We start from the raw sequence: 13,909 nt of genomic DNA on the forward strand, positions 1-13,909 counted from the left end.
GGGCCTCGAGCTCCGCACGCGCAGGGAGCCGCGCTGGCCCGGCACCGCGCACCGGGCGTCGGGGCGCTCGAACCCGGCGGCGGCCCCCGCCTCCCCGTGCACCGACCGGGGCGCCGCGAGCTGCCCCCTGGGTGCCCCCCGCCCCCCGAGTTCCGCTCTGCTCTCCTGCCGCCCGGTCCGCGCCCCCCGCCCCGGCCTCCCCTCCGCAGCCCCGCGCCTCGGGGCAGAGCCCGCGGGCAGCTCTGGCTCGCGCCCCCGATTTAGGGAAAGGGCGGCGGGCGGGCGCGGGTTGGCCGCGGGGGCGGGGGAGGCGGCCTCCGATTGGTCGGGGAGGGGGCGTGGAGGCACGGAGTTTCCCACAATGCCCCGGTGCGGTGCAGCCGCGGATGGATGCTGCGGGAAGGGGCTGCCATTTGCCGCCCCTGCCAGCGGCGCGCCGAGCGGCTCGCTCTCCCGCAGTGGCGGCCCGGCCCCCGCGACGCCGCCGCCCCGGCTCGGTCCGCGGCCGCCGCAGCGGTCGCCATGAACCCCGGCTCCGCGGCGGGAGAGGACAAGGGCGCGCCGGGCGGCGGCGGCGGGAGCTGCTGCCTGGGCGCCGAGGGCGGCGCGGAGCCGCGGGGCGCGGGGGCAGCGGCGGCGCTGGGGGCCGCCGCCCTGGAGGAGCCCGCGGCCGGCGGCCCGAAGGAGAAGGACGAGGCGCTGGAGGAGAAGCTGCGGAACTTAACTTTCCGGAAGCAGGTGTCTTACAGGTAGGCGCGGGTGCACAGGTGCGGCGCCGGGCGGAGAGCTCGCCCCCCCCCCCCCCAGGCGCTCCCGCCGACCTGGGGGCGCCTGGCCCGCCGGCGCGCGCGCTCTGCTCCTGGGTACCCTCTCCTTCTCTCTCCCCCTGGTGGGGAGATGCAGCCTCGTCTCCTCCCAGCACCCGGGCTGGCGGGGAGCTAGGGGCGCCCGGTTTCCCTCTGGAACAAGACAGAAGACTGGGTCCCTGAGGTCACGGCAGCAACCGTCATGCGTGTGCACCTGAGCGGGGCTCAGTTTCCCCGAGAGAAGTCCGCAAAGTTGTCCCTAAGCCGGTGTCATCTGTAGCCACTCCCCCTACCTCCTGGATTTCCTTGGATGAACCTTTGGCACGAACTCGGTAGTTGAGATCAGTGGAGATGGCCCTACAGACAGGAAGGAACAGCACCGCACTGACGAGGAATCCTTGGGGAAGTTGGCCCTGCCCTGAAATCTCCCATCAGGGAAGGGTCGATGTACAGGGAAGTCTGTGGGTGGTCACCTGGGGAGGGGGTTACCTATACCCGTGCTCTCTCCCTCTCCCCCCCAGTGGAGGGTGGGGGGTGCCCAGCACCAGGAGGTGGGGAACCCGCAGGTCAGTCCGGGGTGAGTGCCACAATGGGGCCATGCTTGCCCCTGAGGACGGATGCAACTGAGAGACAAGGACAGTGTAGGATAAAGGGCCACCAAGTTATCATAAGAGATGACCCCAAAGTGTTTCAGTATGGAAACATGAGAAATGAAGATTCAGTACGTTCTCTGCTCCACCTCCCCACCCGCATCCTCAGGCAAGAAGAAAGCTTTTGAGAGGTTCCGAGAGTTTCAGAGACTCTCCCCTTACTGCTGGGTTAGTTTTAAAGTCAAGGCAATAAATAAGCATAGAATTACAAACATTTGCACTTGCTGGGCTCTGAGCATTTCCTGAAAAGGGGTCAGTAAAAAACATTAGTGTGACCTGACTCCTTTGAGCCGGCAGTCCTTTCCAGAAACCCATATAAAGTATTAAGCCTGCCACACCATGTGCTGTTATGTAAGCAAAAGCAGATGACAGAGGTGTGTGGGTTTGTGAGGGCGTGTGTTGTGTTTATGGGGGCATGTGTGTGAATCATTGGGATCCCCGTAGGCATTGCCTGGACTCGAGGCCCCAGTCACTAGGGCATGGGCCCCGTGTCTCTAAGTGTTGGTTGGCTTCTGATGACTCGGAATCGGTCTTGCTGGTGAGGCTGTGGCTCCCGCATCACCTGCGTGCATTTTGTTCACTGTGCACCGAGGGAGTTTCCCACTTGACTTGCTCTTTTAGTTACTCACATAGATCAGGATCAAATGAATCTTTCTCTTTATATTTTTTGGTTTCTAAAAATAGGTGTTGGAGAGTGGGGTAGCTCTAGGGAGGTATGCTAGGACACAGGCAGTTCTACTTCCTAGTGATGATGGCCTGCCCAGCCCTTAGGGGAACAGGGACCATATCCAGTCTAATTTGGGAGCTGTGGGTTTGGGGGGGGGGGGGGTGTTGATTACATTAAGCACATTGTAGGTCTGGGCTTCTGAGCTGAGAAACTCTCCTGCGTTACTGGTATTCATTGGACTCCTGGCGACAGTGGGTAGGGCTCTGAGGCCAGAGTTTGCAAGGGAAATCATTTCAGCGTGCCTCTTGGCAGGGGGTCATTCCCTGAGGCTCTCTCCTGGACCTGGGCGCTGTGTGAGTGGGGCATGGCTTTCTGGATTGCACGCCCACGCATGCATGTGTGTGTGTGCACACACAAACATAGACATGGACACAGAATTTTTCTGTAAAGTACTAAGAATACGGCATCTGCCTTCCAATCCATCGAGGTGGATCCCACTTTGTGAACATTTCCTTTCAAATAAAGCTTTACAATCTCCAATTCATGGAACCACCTGCTTCAGCATCACCTCAGGGGGCTGGTTAAAAAGGCCTGCCACCCCAGACTTACAAAATCAAACAGTCCGTGGGTGGGAATCTTTAACAGCCTCCTGAGGCAATGCTTAAGCACATTAATATCTGAGGATTGCTGCCCTATTTTTTGCCCAAAGGCTAAACAATTGATCTTTGAGCTCATAAACGGGTGCCCAGCCAAACAAGGCCAGGGAGTCCCAAAGTCAGAGGAAAGACAGCGAAGACATAGGTGATTCCATCTGGCACATGTTTGTCCTGGGTCACCCGTTTGATTACTATTATTATCTTTTTTAGAGTCAGGGTGAGTGGCCTCCCCACTCGCATGGCAGCTGTTCCTGCTGGATTCAGGTGTAGCTGGGCCTGACCATTTTGCTGGTGGGTTAACAGGTAGTCTGTAAAGAAAGTACAGCTCTGGCTGGAGTTGGGCCCTGGCCCCTCTCTGAGGCCCACGCCGCCTCACTCCCGGGGGCACCCGAGGACAGCGACTGGTGGGGTGGGTGTTCGTGGAGACAGGTTGGGAGTACATCAGGGGATGGAGCCTGAGTCAAGGGGTCGGTTGGTGGGGGAAGCCTGGCCATTTGTGTAAGGGGGTTGTGTGAGGTGGGGGGGAAGAGGAGCCTTGCAGGTAGGTAAAAAATATCTTTTGGAGAACATGGGAATTTGCAGAATGACACTTGACAGGAAAGAAGAAGGGGACTTTGGGAGAGGGTGTGCGTGTGCGTGTGTGTAGGGGGGTCTCATCTGCTCCTTCTGTTGCTAAGGAACATATAAGCTAGATTTTAAAAATAAATGAGGAGTGGGTGGGCATATGCAGTGACTCCTGTCTTTTTAGGAACTGGAGCCCTTTACAAAAAGCCTTTAAATAACCATTTCTGGAGGCAGATTATTCATTTTGCCTGACTTTTACTTTGTTAAGTAAAATAAACTCTTTATATACCTCTAGATTTCCCCTCATTATCTTTTCTTTCTTAGCCTTTTTTTTTGGGGGGGAAGCCATTTTTCCCATGAAGAGTTTTCCTTTATTTCAGATTCTGCTCCCCTAGAGCAAATAGTCTCTGTAGACTGTAAAGCTAAAGGTTTTAGAAGGCAGTGCAAGTGAGCTGGTACTTTTCTCTTAAAATTACTACTTCCTTTTTCTTTGCAAATTATGGTGCTGCAACATGATACATATGTGCCAACGACTATATAATGTGTAGGAACTGGGTTTTTTTAAAACTGCTGTAAGAATTCCCATTTAAGTTAGTAAAAAAAAAAAATTCTTTCAGAAATCCACAGGGGAGGGGAAGAAGAGGGTAGCTGATGTTCCTCGTACCAGGCACTGCATATGCCATCCTGTTTACTTGTCATGATGGTCTTATGTGTGGTTATGGTTATTTCTATATATTTCTGTTCTATTCATTCTACAGACAATGAACTTGAGGGATAGGACTTGAGTAGGAGGCAGATTGCAAACCAAGATCTGACTCTAAAGGGTGCTCCCTTTATTTATTCTTTTTAAAATTTTTTTATTGGAGTTCAGTTTGCCAACATATAGCATAACACCCAGTGCTCATCCTGCCAAGTGCCCACCTCAGTGCCTATCACCCAGTCACCCCAACCCCCCACCCACCTCCCCTTCCACTACCCCTTGTTCATTTCCCAGAGTTAGGTGTCTCTCATGTTTTGTCACCCTCACTGATATTTTCACTCATTTTTCTCTCCTTTCCCTTTATTCCCTTTCACTAATTTTTATATTCCCCAAATGAATGAGACCATATAATGTTTGTCCTTTTCCGATTGACTTATTTCACTCGGGTGCTCCCTTTAAACCACGTTCTGCTTCCCTCAACATTCACTTCGGGTTGGAAGCCTCTCCACGAGTGTGCAAGCATATATATGTGTGTGTGTGTGTATGTGTGTGATGTGAGCTGTTGTTCACCTCCTTTGTAATAGGTCACAGGTCATTATATATTATCTCTTACTCACTCTGGGTCATCTCCCTTTAGCCATATAAATTTAAGGAGTTCCTCTACTATGTCAAAAATAAAAATGAATATAGGGCAGCCGGGTGGCTCAGTGGTTTAGCGCTGCCTTCAGCCCACGGCGTGATCCTGGAGACCCAGGGTCAAGTCCCACGTCAGGCTCGCTGTATGGAGCCTGCTTCTCCCTCCGTCTACTGTGTCTCTGCCTCTCTCTCTCTCTCTCTTTGTGTCTCTCATGAATAAATAAATAAAATCTTTAAAAAAAGAATATAAATAATTCCCTTACTATGTCAGAATAAAAATGAATATAAACCCATGGTCACCGAAACATGTATTAGTTTTGCTTCTTAGAACAAAACCACCTACGTGACACCTGCCATAATCATGAAGATGCCCCTGTTAGAGTTTTACATGCCTTTGAATAAAAATTACACAGATGTTGTGTAGGTGAACCTAGGTCCAGTGAACAACTGGCTTGTGTGTGTGTCCTTGGGCAGCCCAAAATACATAATGAGGTATGATTTCACTTGTAAGAAGGCCTGGGCAGCTACCATTATGTATAAGATGTTGATGGTATGCTTCAGCTTCCTGACTTATGCTCCGGGACAGTCCTGCCAAACCCTCCTTAGAGGGGAATTTTGGTATGATACAGAAGTAACTGGCAGGAACTATTAAAGTCCTTAGGTTAGACAACTTGGTAAAAAATGATTTGTTATTCTTTACAGGTTGACAAGAACATAGTTTCCATTCTTGTTTTTTTTTTTTTTTTCCTGCAAAGCAAGATTGTATGATTATAGGAAAGGCCAGTGGGATGTAGAAAGCCAAATAGGACAGCATGGACTCTGTTTTTCCTTGCACAAGAACCAATCGTGTGCGGGCAAAGTTTTCTCCTGAATATCAGTACGCAGTATCCTCCTTTGTAAATCAATTTTGCTTATTTTATGTTTCATACATTTGCTCACTATTTAGAGCCTTCAGGATCAGATGAAAACTTCAATTCTAATTTAATGTTTCCTTCCTGAATAATTCCTTAAGACTTGGCTAAGTGGGGATCCCTGGGTGGCGCAGCGGTTTAGCACCTGCCTTTGGCCCAGGGCGTGATCCTGGAGACCCGGGATCGAATCCCACGTCGGGCTCCCGGTGCATGGAGCCTGCTTCTCCCTCTGCCTATGTCTCTGCCTCTCTCTCTCTCTTTCTCTCTGTGTGACTATCGTAAATAAATAAAAATTAAAAAAAAAAAAAAAGACTTGGCTAAGTGTAGACGTCCTCATTCAGGACACCAACTGGGCAGGATTGCACTGGAACCGTTGTTCAGAGTACTCAGTCTGCTCTAGTTGATCTTTCAGAGGCTTGCTTTTTACATGGTAGGGTGACAGCATTGGATCCTGTGGCATCAGGGGGAGGAGAAGTTGGAGGGGGTTGTGCTGGTGTTTGTTTCTGCTGTGGCAACAATGGCATTGCGTCATAGGGTCAACTTTAATTAGAGTAGAGGTAGCTCTTTGGAACATTTCAGCCTCTCTAATAGAGAAAATGAGGACTCCCAGTGAGGCTGGCTACACCTTCCCTGTCCGATGGGGCCGGGTTCTGGGATACACATCTTTTAGGCAACCCTGAGTTGTTCTTGAAGGGGGCTCAGAACTGTGTGAAGCTGGAAGCATCTAGAAGGACCATTGCCTAGAGGCTGACATGACATTTACTTTCTGACTTGGGTTTATGTTGATAACACCAATCCTAATTACTTTCGCTAAGACCCTCTAATTTTAGTTTTAGGACAACAGTTGCTCCACATCAATGGTGGATAACCGAGGGACCAAGGTAAGGAGCAAAAAACGTCTAAACTGCAGGTTCTTTTTTTTCCTTGGAAATTTAATTTGCATGAAATAACTATAAAAATGGACTAATTTCAAATTGTTTGAACTGGCTGGAACTATTTGAACTGTTGGAATTGTTTGAACTGGTTGGAATGTTATGCTTATTGCAAGGCATAACAAACCAAAGCAATGTAGAAGAAGATTAAAGAAGTTAAAATGCCAAAAAACGTCTGCTTGCACAGAATGCCCCCATAATTCCTCTCTGGCTTGTTCACCAGGCAAACTCCTCCTGAGGGTTAAGCTCCAAAGTGTCCACTTTCTGTGACAGGTGGTGGGTCTTCCTGTGTCCTCAACATGGCACTTCCAAAAACCTGTGTTAGGACTACCCTGTGATCTTCGGGTGTGAGAATTCAACTGGGGTTTGAACCTGGCATCTTCTAGCTGGTCTTGGGCATGTCATGTGACCCCACATATTCATCTCTAAAATGGGGGTAATAGTGATGCCTACCTTAGAGGTTTGTGATGAGAATTGCATGGGTTGCTTTATGCAAAGGACTCAGCACAGCGCCTTGCAGAGTTAACTTTTCCAGTTATTATTCCCCGCTAAGTTGTTAGCTCCTTTGAAGATGCAAATTGCACCTTATCAGTTGAATTTCTGAATCCTGTTCTTATTACTCAGTAGGTGTTGGATAAATATTTATTGGATGAATGAATTTAATTGCCTTCTTTAAATAAATGACTACTCTTCCCATTCCCTGTCCATCTCCGCTGCAATTTGGCCTTTCCACCAAAAGAAAGGTTGGTCTTCTCATTTACACTTTGTCCGACAGCCCGGAGCTGTGTTTCTGTGGCCCTCTTCCTGCGTGAGTACCTGCATCGGCCAGCTGTTGGAGGCTGGAGAGGGGTGGCAGGCTCCGACTTAACCAGCTATTTGTGGCTTGTCAAAGAAAAGACCTTAATTTGCCTTCTGAGTAGCACTAATTAGCTCTCAGGCTCTCCTTTCTGTCTGTCTCATTCCTTTCTAAGGGGGCATCATTGATTTCCTCCTCGGGGAATATTCCCATTGACTCCCCCCCACTCCATGATTAGAATTTAGAGCTGCAGGAAGATGGCTCTCTACCTCCCCCCCACCCCCGCACCCCGCCGGTTCCTGGAACCTGTCCTGCTGTCCACCAGCCCAGGTCCTGCCTTCCAGGGCCTCCGCTCCCTATCACCTCACTCTCCCTTTGCAGGTCACCCACTTGAGTTGGGTGGGAAGGTTATTTTAGGAAGAATTTCTTGGAGCACCTGGGTGACTCAGCGGTTGAGCATCTGCCTTTGGCTCAGGTCGTGATCCCGGGGTCCTGGGATCGAGTCCTGCATTGGGCTCCCTGCATGGAGCCTCCTTCTTCCTCCGCCTGTGTCTCTGCCTCTCTCTATGTATCCCTCATGAATAAATACATAAAATCTTTATTTTTTTTTTAAGAGGAAGAGTTTCTTTGTCGACGTAGTGACGCTGAGCTTTTGTTTTTCACTAGCTTCATAAGACATCCTTCAAAAAAGTGTTAGCTACCTTTTAGCCACGTACATTTACCACCCTTGAAGGATGGTGGTGAGTGTCCAGACACCCACGGGGCTCAAGGGGAAGTGGCACGAGCATTGCTCTGTTCCCTTAGAGGAAATCGGATAGTCAGATGTGTGTGCACTGGCTGAGGTTGGGTAGGGATGGGAAGAAGGGTCTTTGCAGATGAATGTTCAACTCCTTCCCTTCCAGCCCTGAGGTTTTGTGAGCCTTTGAAATGGAGTAAATACTGTTTTCAGTTTTGTTTTGTTTTGTTTTTACAGACAACAGCTTTCTGACAGGGACTTCTGTAGTCCTTAACCTCCATGCATTCTACTCAAGTGGAGATTTGCTGTTAAATTTGCAGATTCATAAATAATGCTCTGATAAGAACCAATTGTCATTTGAGCTATCACATTAATGGTCTGGCTTGCTGGATGGAGTGGGGAAAAAAATCAAAGCTTAAAGCAGTAAGAACTCAACTGCAACCCAGTCTCATTATAATTACTCTCTAATGTCATGAGACACAGGTGGGATTGTGGTTAACAGCCCTGACTCTAGAGCCCTACCACCGCGTTTGGTTCTCCATCCATCTCTGCCTGCTGGGTGACCTCAGGCAAGTTACTTAATCTCTCTGTGCCTTTATTGCCTCACTGATGAAATAGTACGCACTGATGGTAGTACCCCAGCCTGTGGAATTGGTTGAAGGTTGATGCTCGTAATGCTTCCGCCACAAAGTAAGTGCTACGAGTGTTGGAGTGGTGTCTTTCATAGTTATGTCCAGCTAAGGAAACTTGGTGATTATTCTTCAAAATGTTGAACATGAGTCACATGTCAGTAGCTAGCAATCAAATTATTCAGAGAATATGAAAATAAGATAGCTCTGTACTTAGGAAACTTAAAGGTTTTGGCACTCACCGAGGTATAGGATATGCACTTTTGCTTTCACAACATACTAAAAATTAGTTGACTCTTACTAGAGCGTGTGAAGAGGATCAAGTTGCCCCTAAGTGCTGTGGAAACTGGCGTAGGCAGGAAGCCAAGGTCAGAGATGATGCGCATGGTCAATGTGCCAAGCAGCAGTGGCCCACACCCCCAGACCAGTCATTTGGGAGCAGGAAGTCAGGCATGGAAGTATTGGATAACAGGGGTCTCAGAGCTTCAAGTGTCAGGAATAGATACACAGATAAAGACAGAGGTACTAGAAATAGAGTTGTCACCAGGGACTCCAGGACAGAGGTCATTTCTCTTCTGGCCTGGCTCGATGATGTCTGCTTTATGCGTCCAGACAATGGCCTGCCGCCCTGTCCTGGCAATCAGAGAAAAAGCTTCCCAGATGCTACCTGGCCTGGATTATTTCAGAAATGGAAGGCTCAGCCTTCTGGGATGTTCTATCAGTTTTCCCAACCAGGCCAAACAACAGAATTTACTTTTTAAAATTGTAGGTGGTTATTAAATATTTGTTGAACAAATAAAACTGGCTCAAGACCGTGGAATAGTACTGAGGAAGTTAATTCATTTTTTTTTCTACAAAAGGCAAAGGAAAGGCAGTTTGGTTGCTTTTGTGTTATCATGCAGATTTTCAGGAAATAGCCAGAAAAGAGACTCCTTGAAAAGTTCAAAGTACATTTTTAAAATGTGTCATTCCTTTGTATACCAGAAATATGTCAAAAATTCTATGGAAAAAAATACATTTTTGTTTTAAAAACACTTGAAAGTAATTTGTTTAAAGATGAAAGGGGCTATATATAAGCTTATGCGGAAGCGGTTGGGAAGGGTTCCACATATGACTTTTGAGACAAACTTCTGGAGCATTCTTCAAGCCGAAAGGACTGTGTTCTCATCACTGTCCTTAGGTAGGTAACCGGGTGTGAGGCAATCTCTCTCTGAGACAGAGAGCATTCCCTGTAGGGGTTTTGGAGAAAAGAGCCTGATTTAAAACGGTTTCTTCCTTTTAAATTGGCCCCCTCTCAATGCAAAGACTAAGCTATAGCATATTTTTGTCTCTCTCCAATTGAAGCACTGTCCTCAGCATCTAAAGTAAGACAGGAAGTGCAAAAACCTTGAACCCTAGAAGCCTCAGAGCATGATCTTCCCTGGCAGAGTGAAAACCCATGGAGCCTCTGAACCTTCCTGGTCTACACCACCTTTTCTCACAGTGGCCAAAGTCCAGTGGAAACCAGTTGTTCTTGCCCTTCCCAGTGGCCGCTGACAGACCATTCCCCAAGGCAGCAGAGACAGCCCACATATTTCCAAAGTCTTTGTGCAGCGCAGCTAAGAGAAGAAACAAGCTCTTCTTAGGATTGAGATGCGGACTGTAAGTGTTAATTTACTTAACTACCTACTTGTGAATATTAATCAGTATAAGGTCCTGATTTTGCTAAATGTTTACTCTGTGCCAAGAGCTTCTGAACACTTTATAGGTAGCGTTTCCTTTCAGCCTCAATCAAGTCGGGACTGTTACTACTTCCATTTGACAGACAAGGGTCCTGAGGCTCCGAGTTTAAGCAAATTGCCTGAGGTCACAAAGCCAGTGAAATGGCAGATGTAAAATCCATGCCCGTGGCTGCCCACTGCTCTCTTAAGGCAACTTTGCACCTTGGTTCTTCTTTCACCCTTTCCCACTCTCTCTGTGTGCAAATAGCCCCAGTTCCACCATCTGGTGGTTTATTGGACTAACATCCCCTGAGAGGAGAGATCCACGGGCCCATCATTTAGGTGGGTCCAGCCAGTCCTGACACAGGACATAGAGACAGGTTGATTGGCTGGCAGAGCAAGAGTTCCTTTCCTGTCCCAGCATGGACTCGGCTCTGGGAATAGCCCCGTGCTACCGGGAACTGTAGGCAGGCCAACATTGAGCTTTCTTGGGTGGCTCTTTCTAAAACTGTATGAATTTTCCATTGCATGAGATGGGGAAATAGATCCAGGTTCCTGGGGCAGAGAAATGATTTGCAGGGATTACAGCCCGCTCCTTCAAATGCTGCTTCCACTACGAGACCTTGTGATCTGTTGGAAGCAGAGTGGAACTTGAGAGGAGTGGTTAATGGTACGGTGGCTTGGGGTCCAGTGAAGAAGTTAGAACTGATTTATGTGTACCTTTTGTGGTTGAAATGGTCCAGTGAGCACCAATTTGATTTTTTATTTTTTAATAAGTATTAATAAGTATCAATAAGTAATAATAAGTATTAGTAAGTAATCCCAGGAGAGCTGAGTCTTCACCTTTAACAGGAGGGCCTATTCAGGCTGTAAGTACTTGCAGTATAAGTTAATTCATAACGACACCCTTCAGAATTCATAAGTGTATGCATGTGCACCGTTATAGTCACCTAGAAAGTTCCAAAGGATGATTTTAAAAACCTGAGTCATTCTTTCCCATTTGAAGAAAACCTTCAGAATTTCTTAGCGAAATAAATCTCTAGTTCAAAAATAAACGACAAAGCTATTTAAAGATTAAAACAGAAGCTTTCTATGAGCCAGTGTGGAATTATAACAAAATCTAAGGGATTTTTTTTTTTAAGACAGATTTCTGGAGATTTCTTACACTGTTAATACTGACTAAATTTAAGTACTTATAATAAAGATGTGTGTGGCACTTTTAGGGCTTTACCATTTATAAACTGCTTTCGTGTACTTGATCTAATTTTACCCTCAGAACGATCTTAGGCAACAGGTGGGGTAGGTACTGGTTTTATGGCCATTGCACATTTCGGGAAACAGGCATGACCACTAAGTGATGGGCTAGTAAGGGGCACTTCCAGGCTTAGGCTAGTTTCCAAAAAGTCCCACATTCTTTTCATTTCAGGGCACTGCTTCCATGCACCGTTCTCTGCGTAGGTTGATAGCAACATCTCCCTTTTGTTAATTTTATTTACTTGAATTTATCTCAGTTGTTAATCACAATGGGCAAAGTTGAAATCAGTCACTGGCTGGCATATCAAATCCATATCACATTGACAAGGAGGATGACCTCATTGTTGATCTCATTACTCTTTTTTGTAGGTTCAAAAACGTGAAACCACTGGCGGGATGGTATATGTTTATCACTCCTCTACTGGGAGAAAAAAAAAAGAAATATTCAGGCTCTTCCTTTGCATTAGTTGCTAGGCAGCAGCCATTTCATTGTAAAGGAGATTCAGTTCAAGTAATGATATAGGTATTCCAAGAATAGCATTTCATTTTTACAGCAACTGCATTTCACGTCTCCATATAGCGTATGCTCTTGTGGCTCAGTGATTTTAGGAGGAGAAGTAGGCACCTCAACACATTTGCTGAATGTGTGAAGAACGTTCTATATAGCTGATCACCTAATAGCCAAACTCTCGTGACCTGTGACTAAGGTTGTGCAGCATTCATAAGCTCCTTGCACTTTTAAGGATTTGGAAGTGTCTCCAGAAAATATGACAGCCAAACAGGTATGCTTTTGAGGCCATATTTGATATTAACTGAGAACATCTCAATGGAATGTTCTGGATAATTTAGAATTCTAAGTTTTTGAAGTAACATGGCACAGAATAGAATTTGGTTGCAGTGGAGAGTTGGATCGTGGACAAGATTTCATTGTATTGAGATTTTGCTAGCAACTGAAGATAAAAGAGAGTACCGCACGGCTAGCATAAGTCCTGGAGTTCAGTTTTATCAGTGAAGAGGGTAGGAGTATAGGGGAAGGCATGTATCTGAGACATGAGTGTGTGTCATTCTTCTATAGTTATGTGTGTAAAAGAGGAGATTGTCGAATTACAGGGCTGTCAGGTGATATATTTTTTTGATTGCACTATCATTAATCTTAAAGGCTGCATGATCTGTGTGTGGAAGCCCAAGGCCCTGCTTTTCGAGGCATTCATGTCATCTCTGCTATAGGTTATCCAGACTGTTGTGAAATTTATGTGTGCCTAGACAAATATATTTTCTTTAGTGAACTGCTTTATGGGAGCTGTTAAGGGAGCAAACTTTGTTGTTTCCTGAGAGTGTGCTGCACACCACTGCTCCCCCGACCCCCTCACCAGGCCATTTGAGAGAAAATACCTCTTTCCGGGAGCAGATGGGATGCTTGGAAGCTGGTCTTTAACTTCCAGTAAATTGCCCTCCCATTTATGGCAAAGTATCTCTTCCAGGAACTAAAAGTAATCTTCAGAAGAAATAATACGTGGATGAATCCACAAATGGCGAACGGTTATTCCCACTGTGGTGTGAGTTCATTAGTATAGTTGGTTTTAGCATCTACCCAGCAATTAGTGCTTCTCAGATATTTCATTGTGCACTTTTTACAATTACTTAAAACAGCTTTTGTGAAGCAGGTCTGGTGTTGTAGGAAACCATCATCTACATGGAGAAATCAAGTCTAGAGGGCTGGAAAGGAGAGGACTGGAATCATTGACTTCTCTCCTGGCATGAAGCCACAGAGGAGCAAAAGCCTCCATGTCTTTAGAAAAAGCACTTCCGAGGGGTGCTCAGTGGTGTACCCTCAGCATTATTAATAGTAATATTACCAGTCACAATAATGTTATTTACTGAGGTCTTATTATAAGTGCCAGGAACCGTGCTAAGTGATTTGCATACTTTATTCCAGTTAATTCTTACAACAACTCTATCAGGTAGATGCTGTTACTATTTAAAGTTGGACAGAAGGGCAGCCCGGGTGGCGCAGCGGTTTGGCGCTGCCTGCAGCCTGGGGTGTGATCTTGGAGACCCAGGATCGAGTCCCATGTCGGGTTCCCTGTGTGGAGCCTGCTTCTCCCTCTGCCTGTGTCTCTGCCTTTCTCTCTGTGTGTCTATGAATAAATAAATAAAATCTTTAAAAAAAATAAAATTGGACAGAAGAGAAAACTGAGGCACAGGGGAATAAAGTACCGTCTCAGGACCTCATAGCTAGCAAGCAATGAAGCCAGGATTTCAGCGTCAGGAG

General features: G+C 46.9%; 1 protein-coding gene across 1 annotated transcript in view; it reads left to right on the top strand.

The window, feature by feature from the left end:
- Positions 1 to 386: 386 nt before the first annotated feature.
- The window catches only part of DGKI (diacylglycerol kinase iota), a 428,692-nt gene continuing 415,169 nt past the window's right edge, over positions 387 to 13,909 (top strand). The window contains 2 exon segments of the mRNA XM_038559441.1: positions 387 to 463; positions 465 to 749. Of these exon segments, the coding sequence (XP_038415369.1) occupies positions 387 to 463; positions 465 to 749 (362 nt within the window).

Source organism: Canis lupus, chromosome 16, assembly GCF_011100685.1.
Source record: "Canis lupus familiaris isolate Mischka breed German Shepherd chromosome 16, alternate assembly UU_Cfam_GSD_1.0, whole genome shotgun sequence".
NCBI classification, from domain to species: domain Eukaryota; kingdom Metazoa; phylum Chordata; class Mammalia; order Carnivora; family Canidae; genus Canis; species Canis lupus.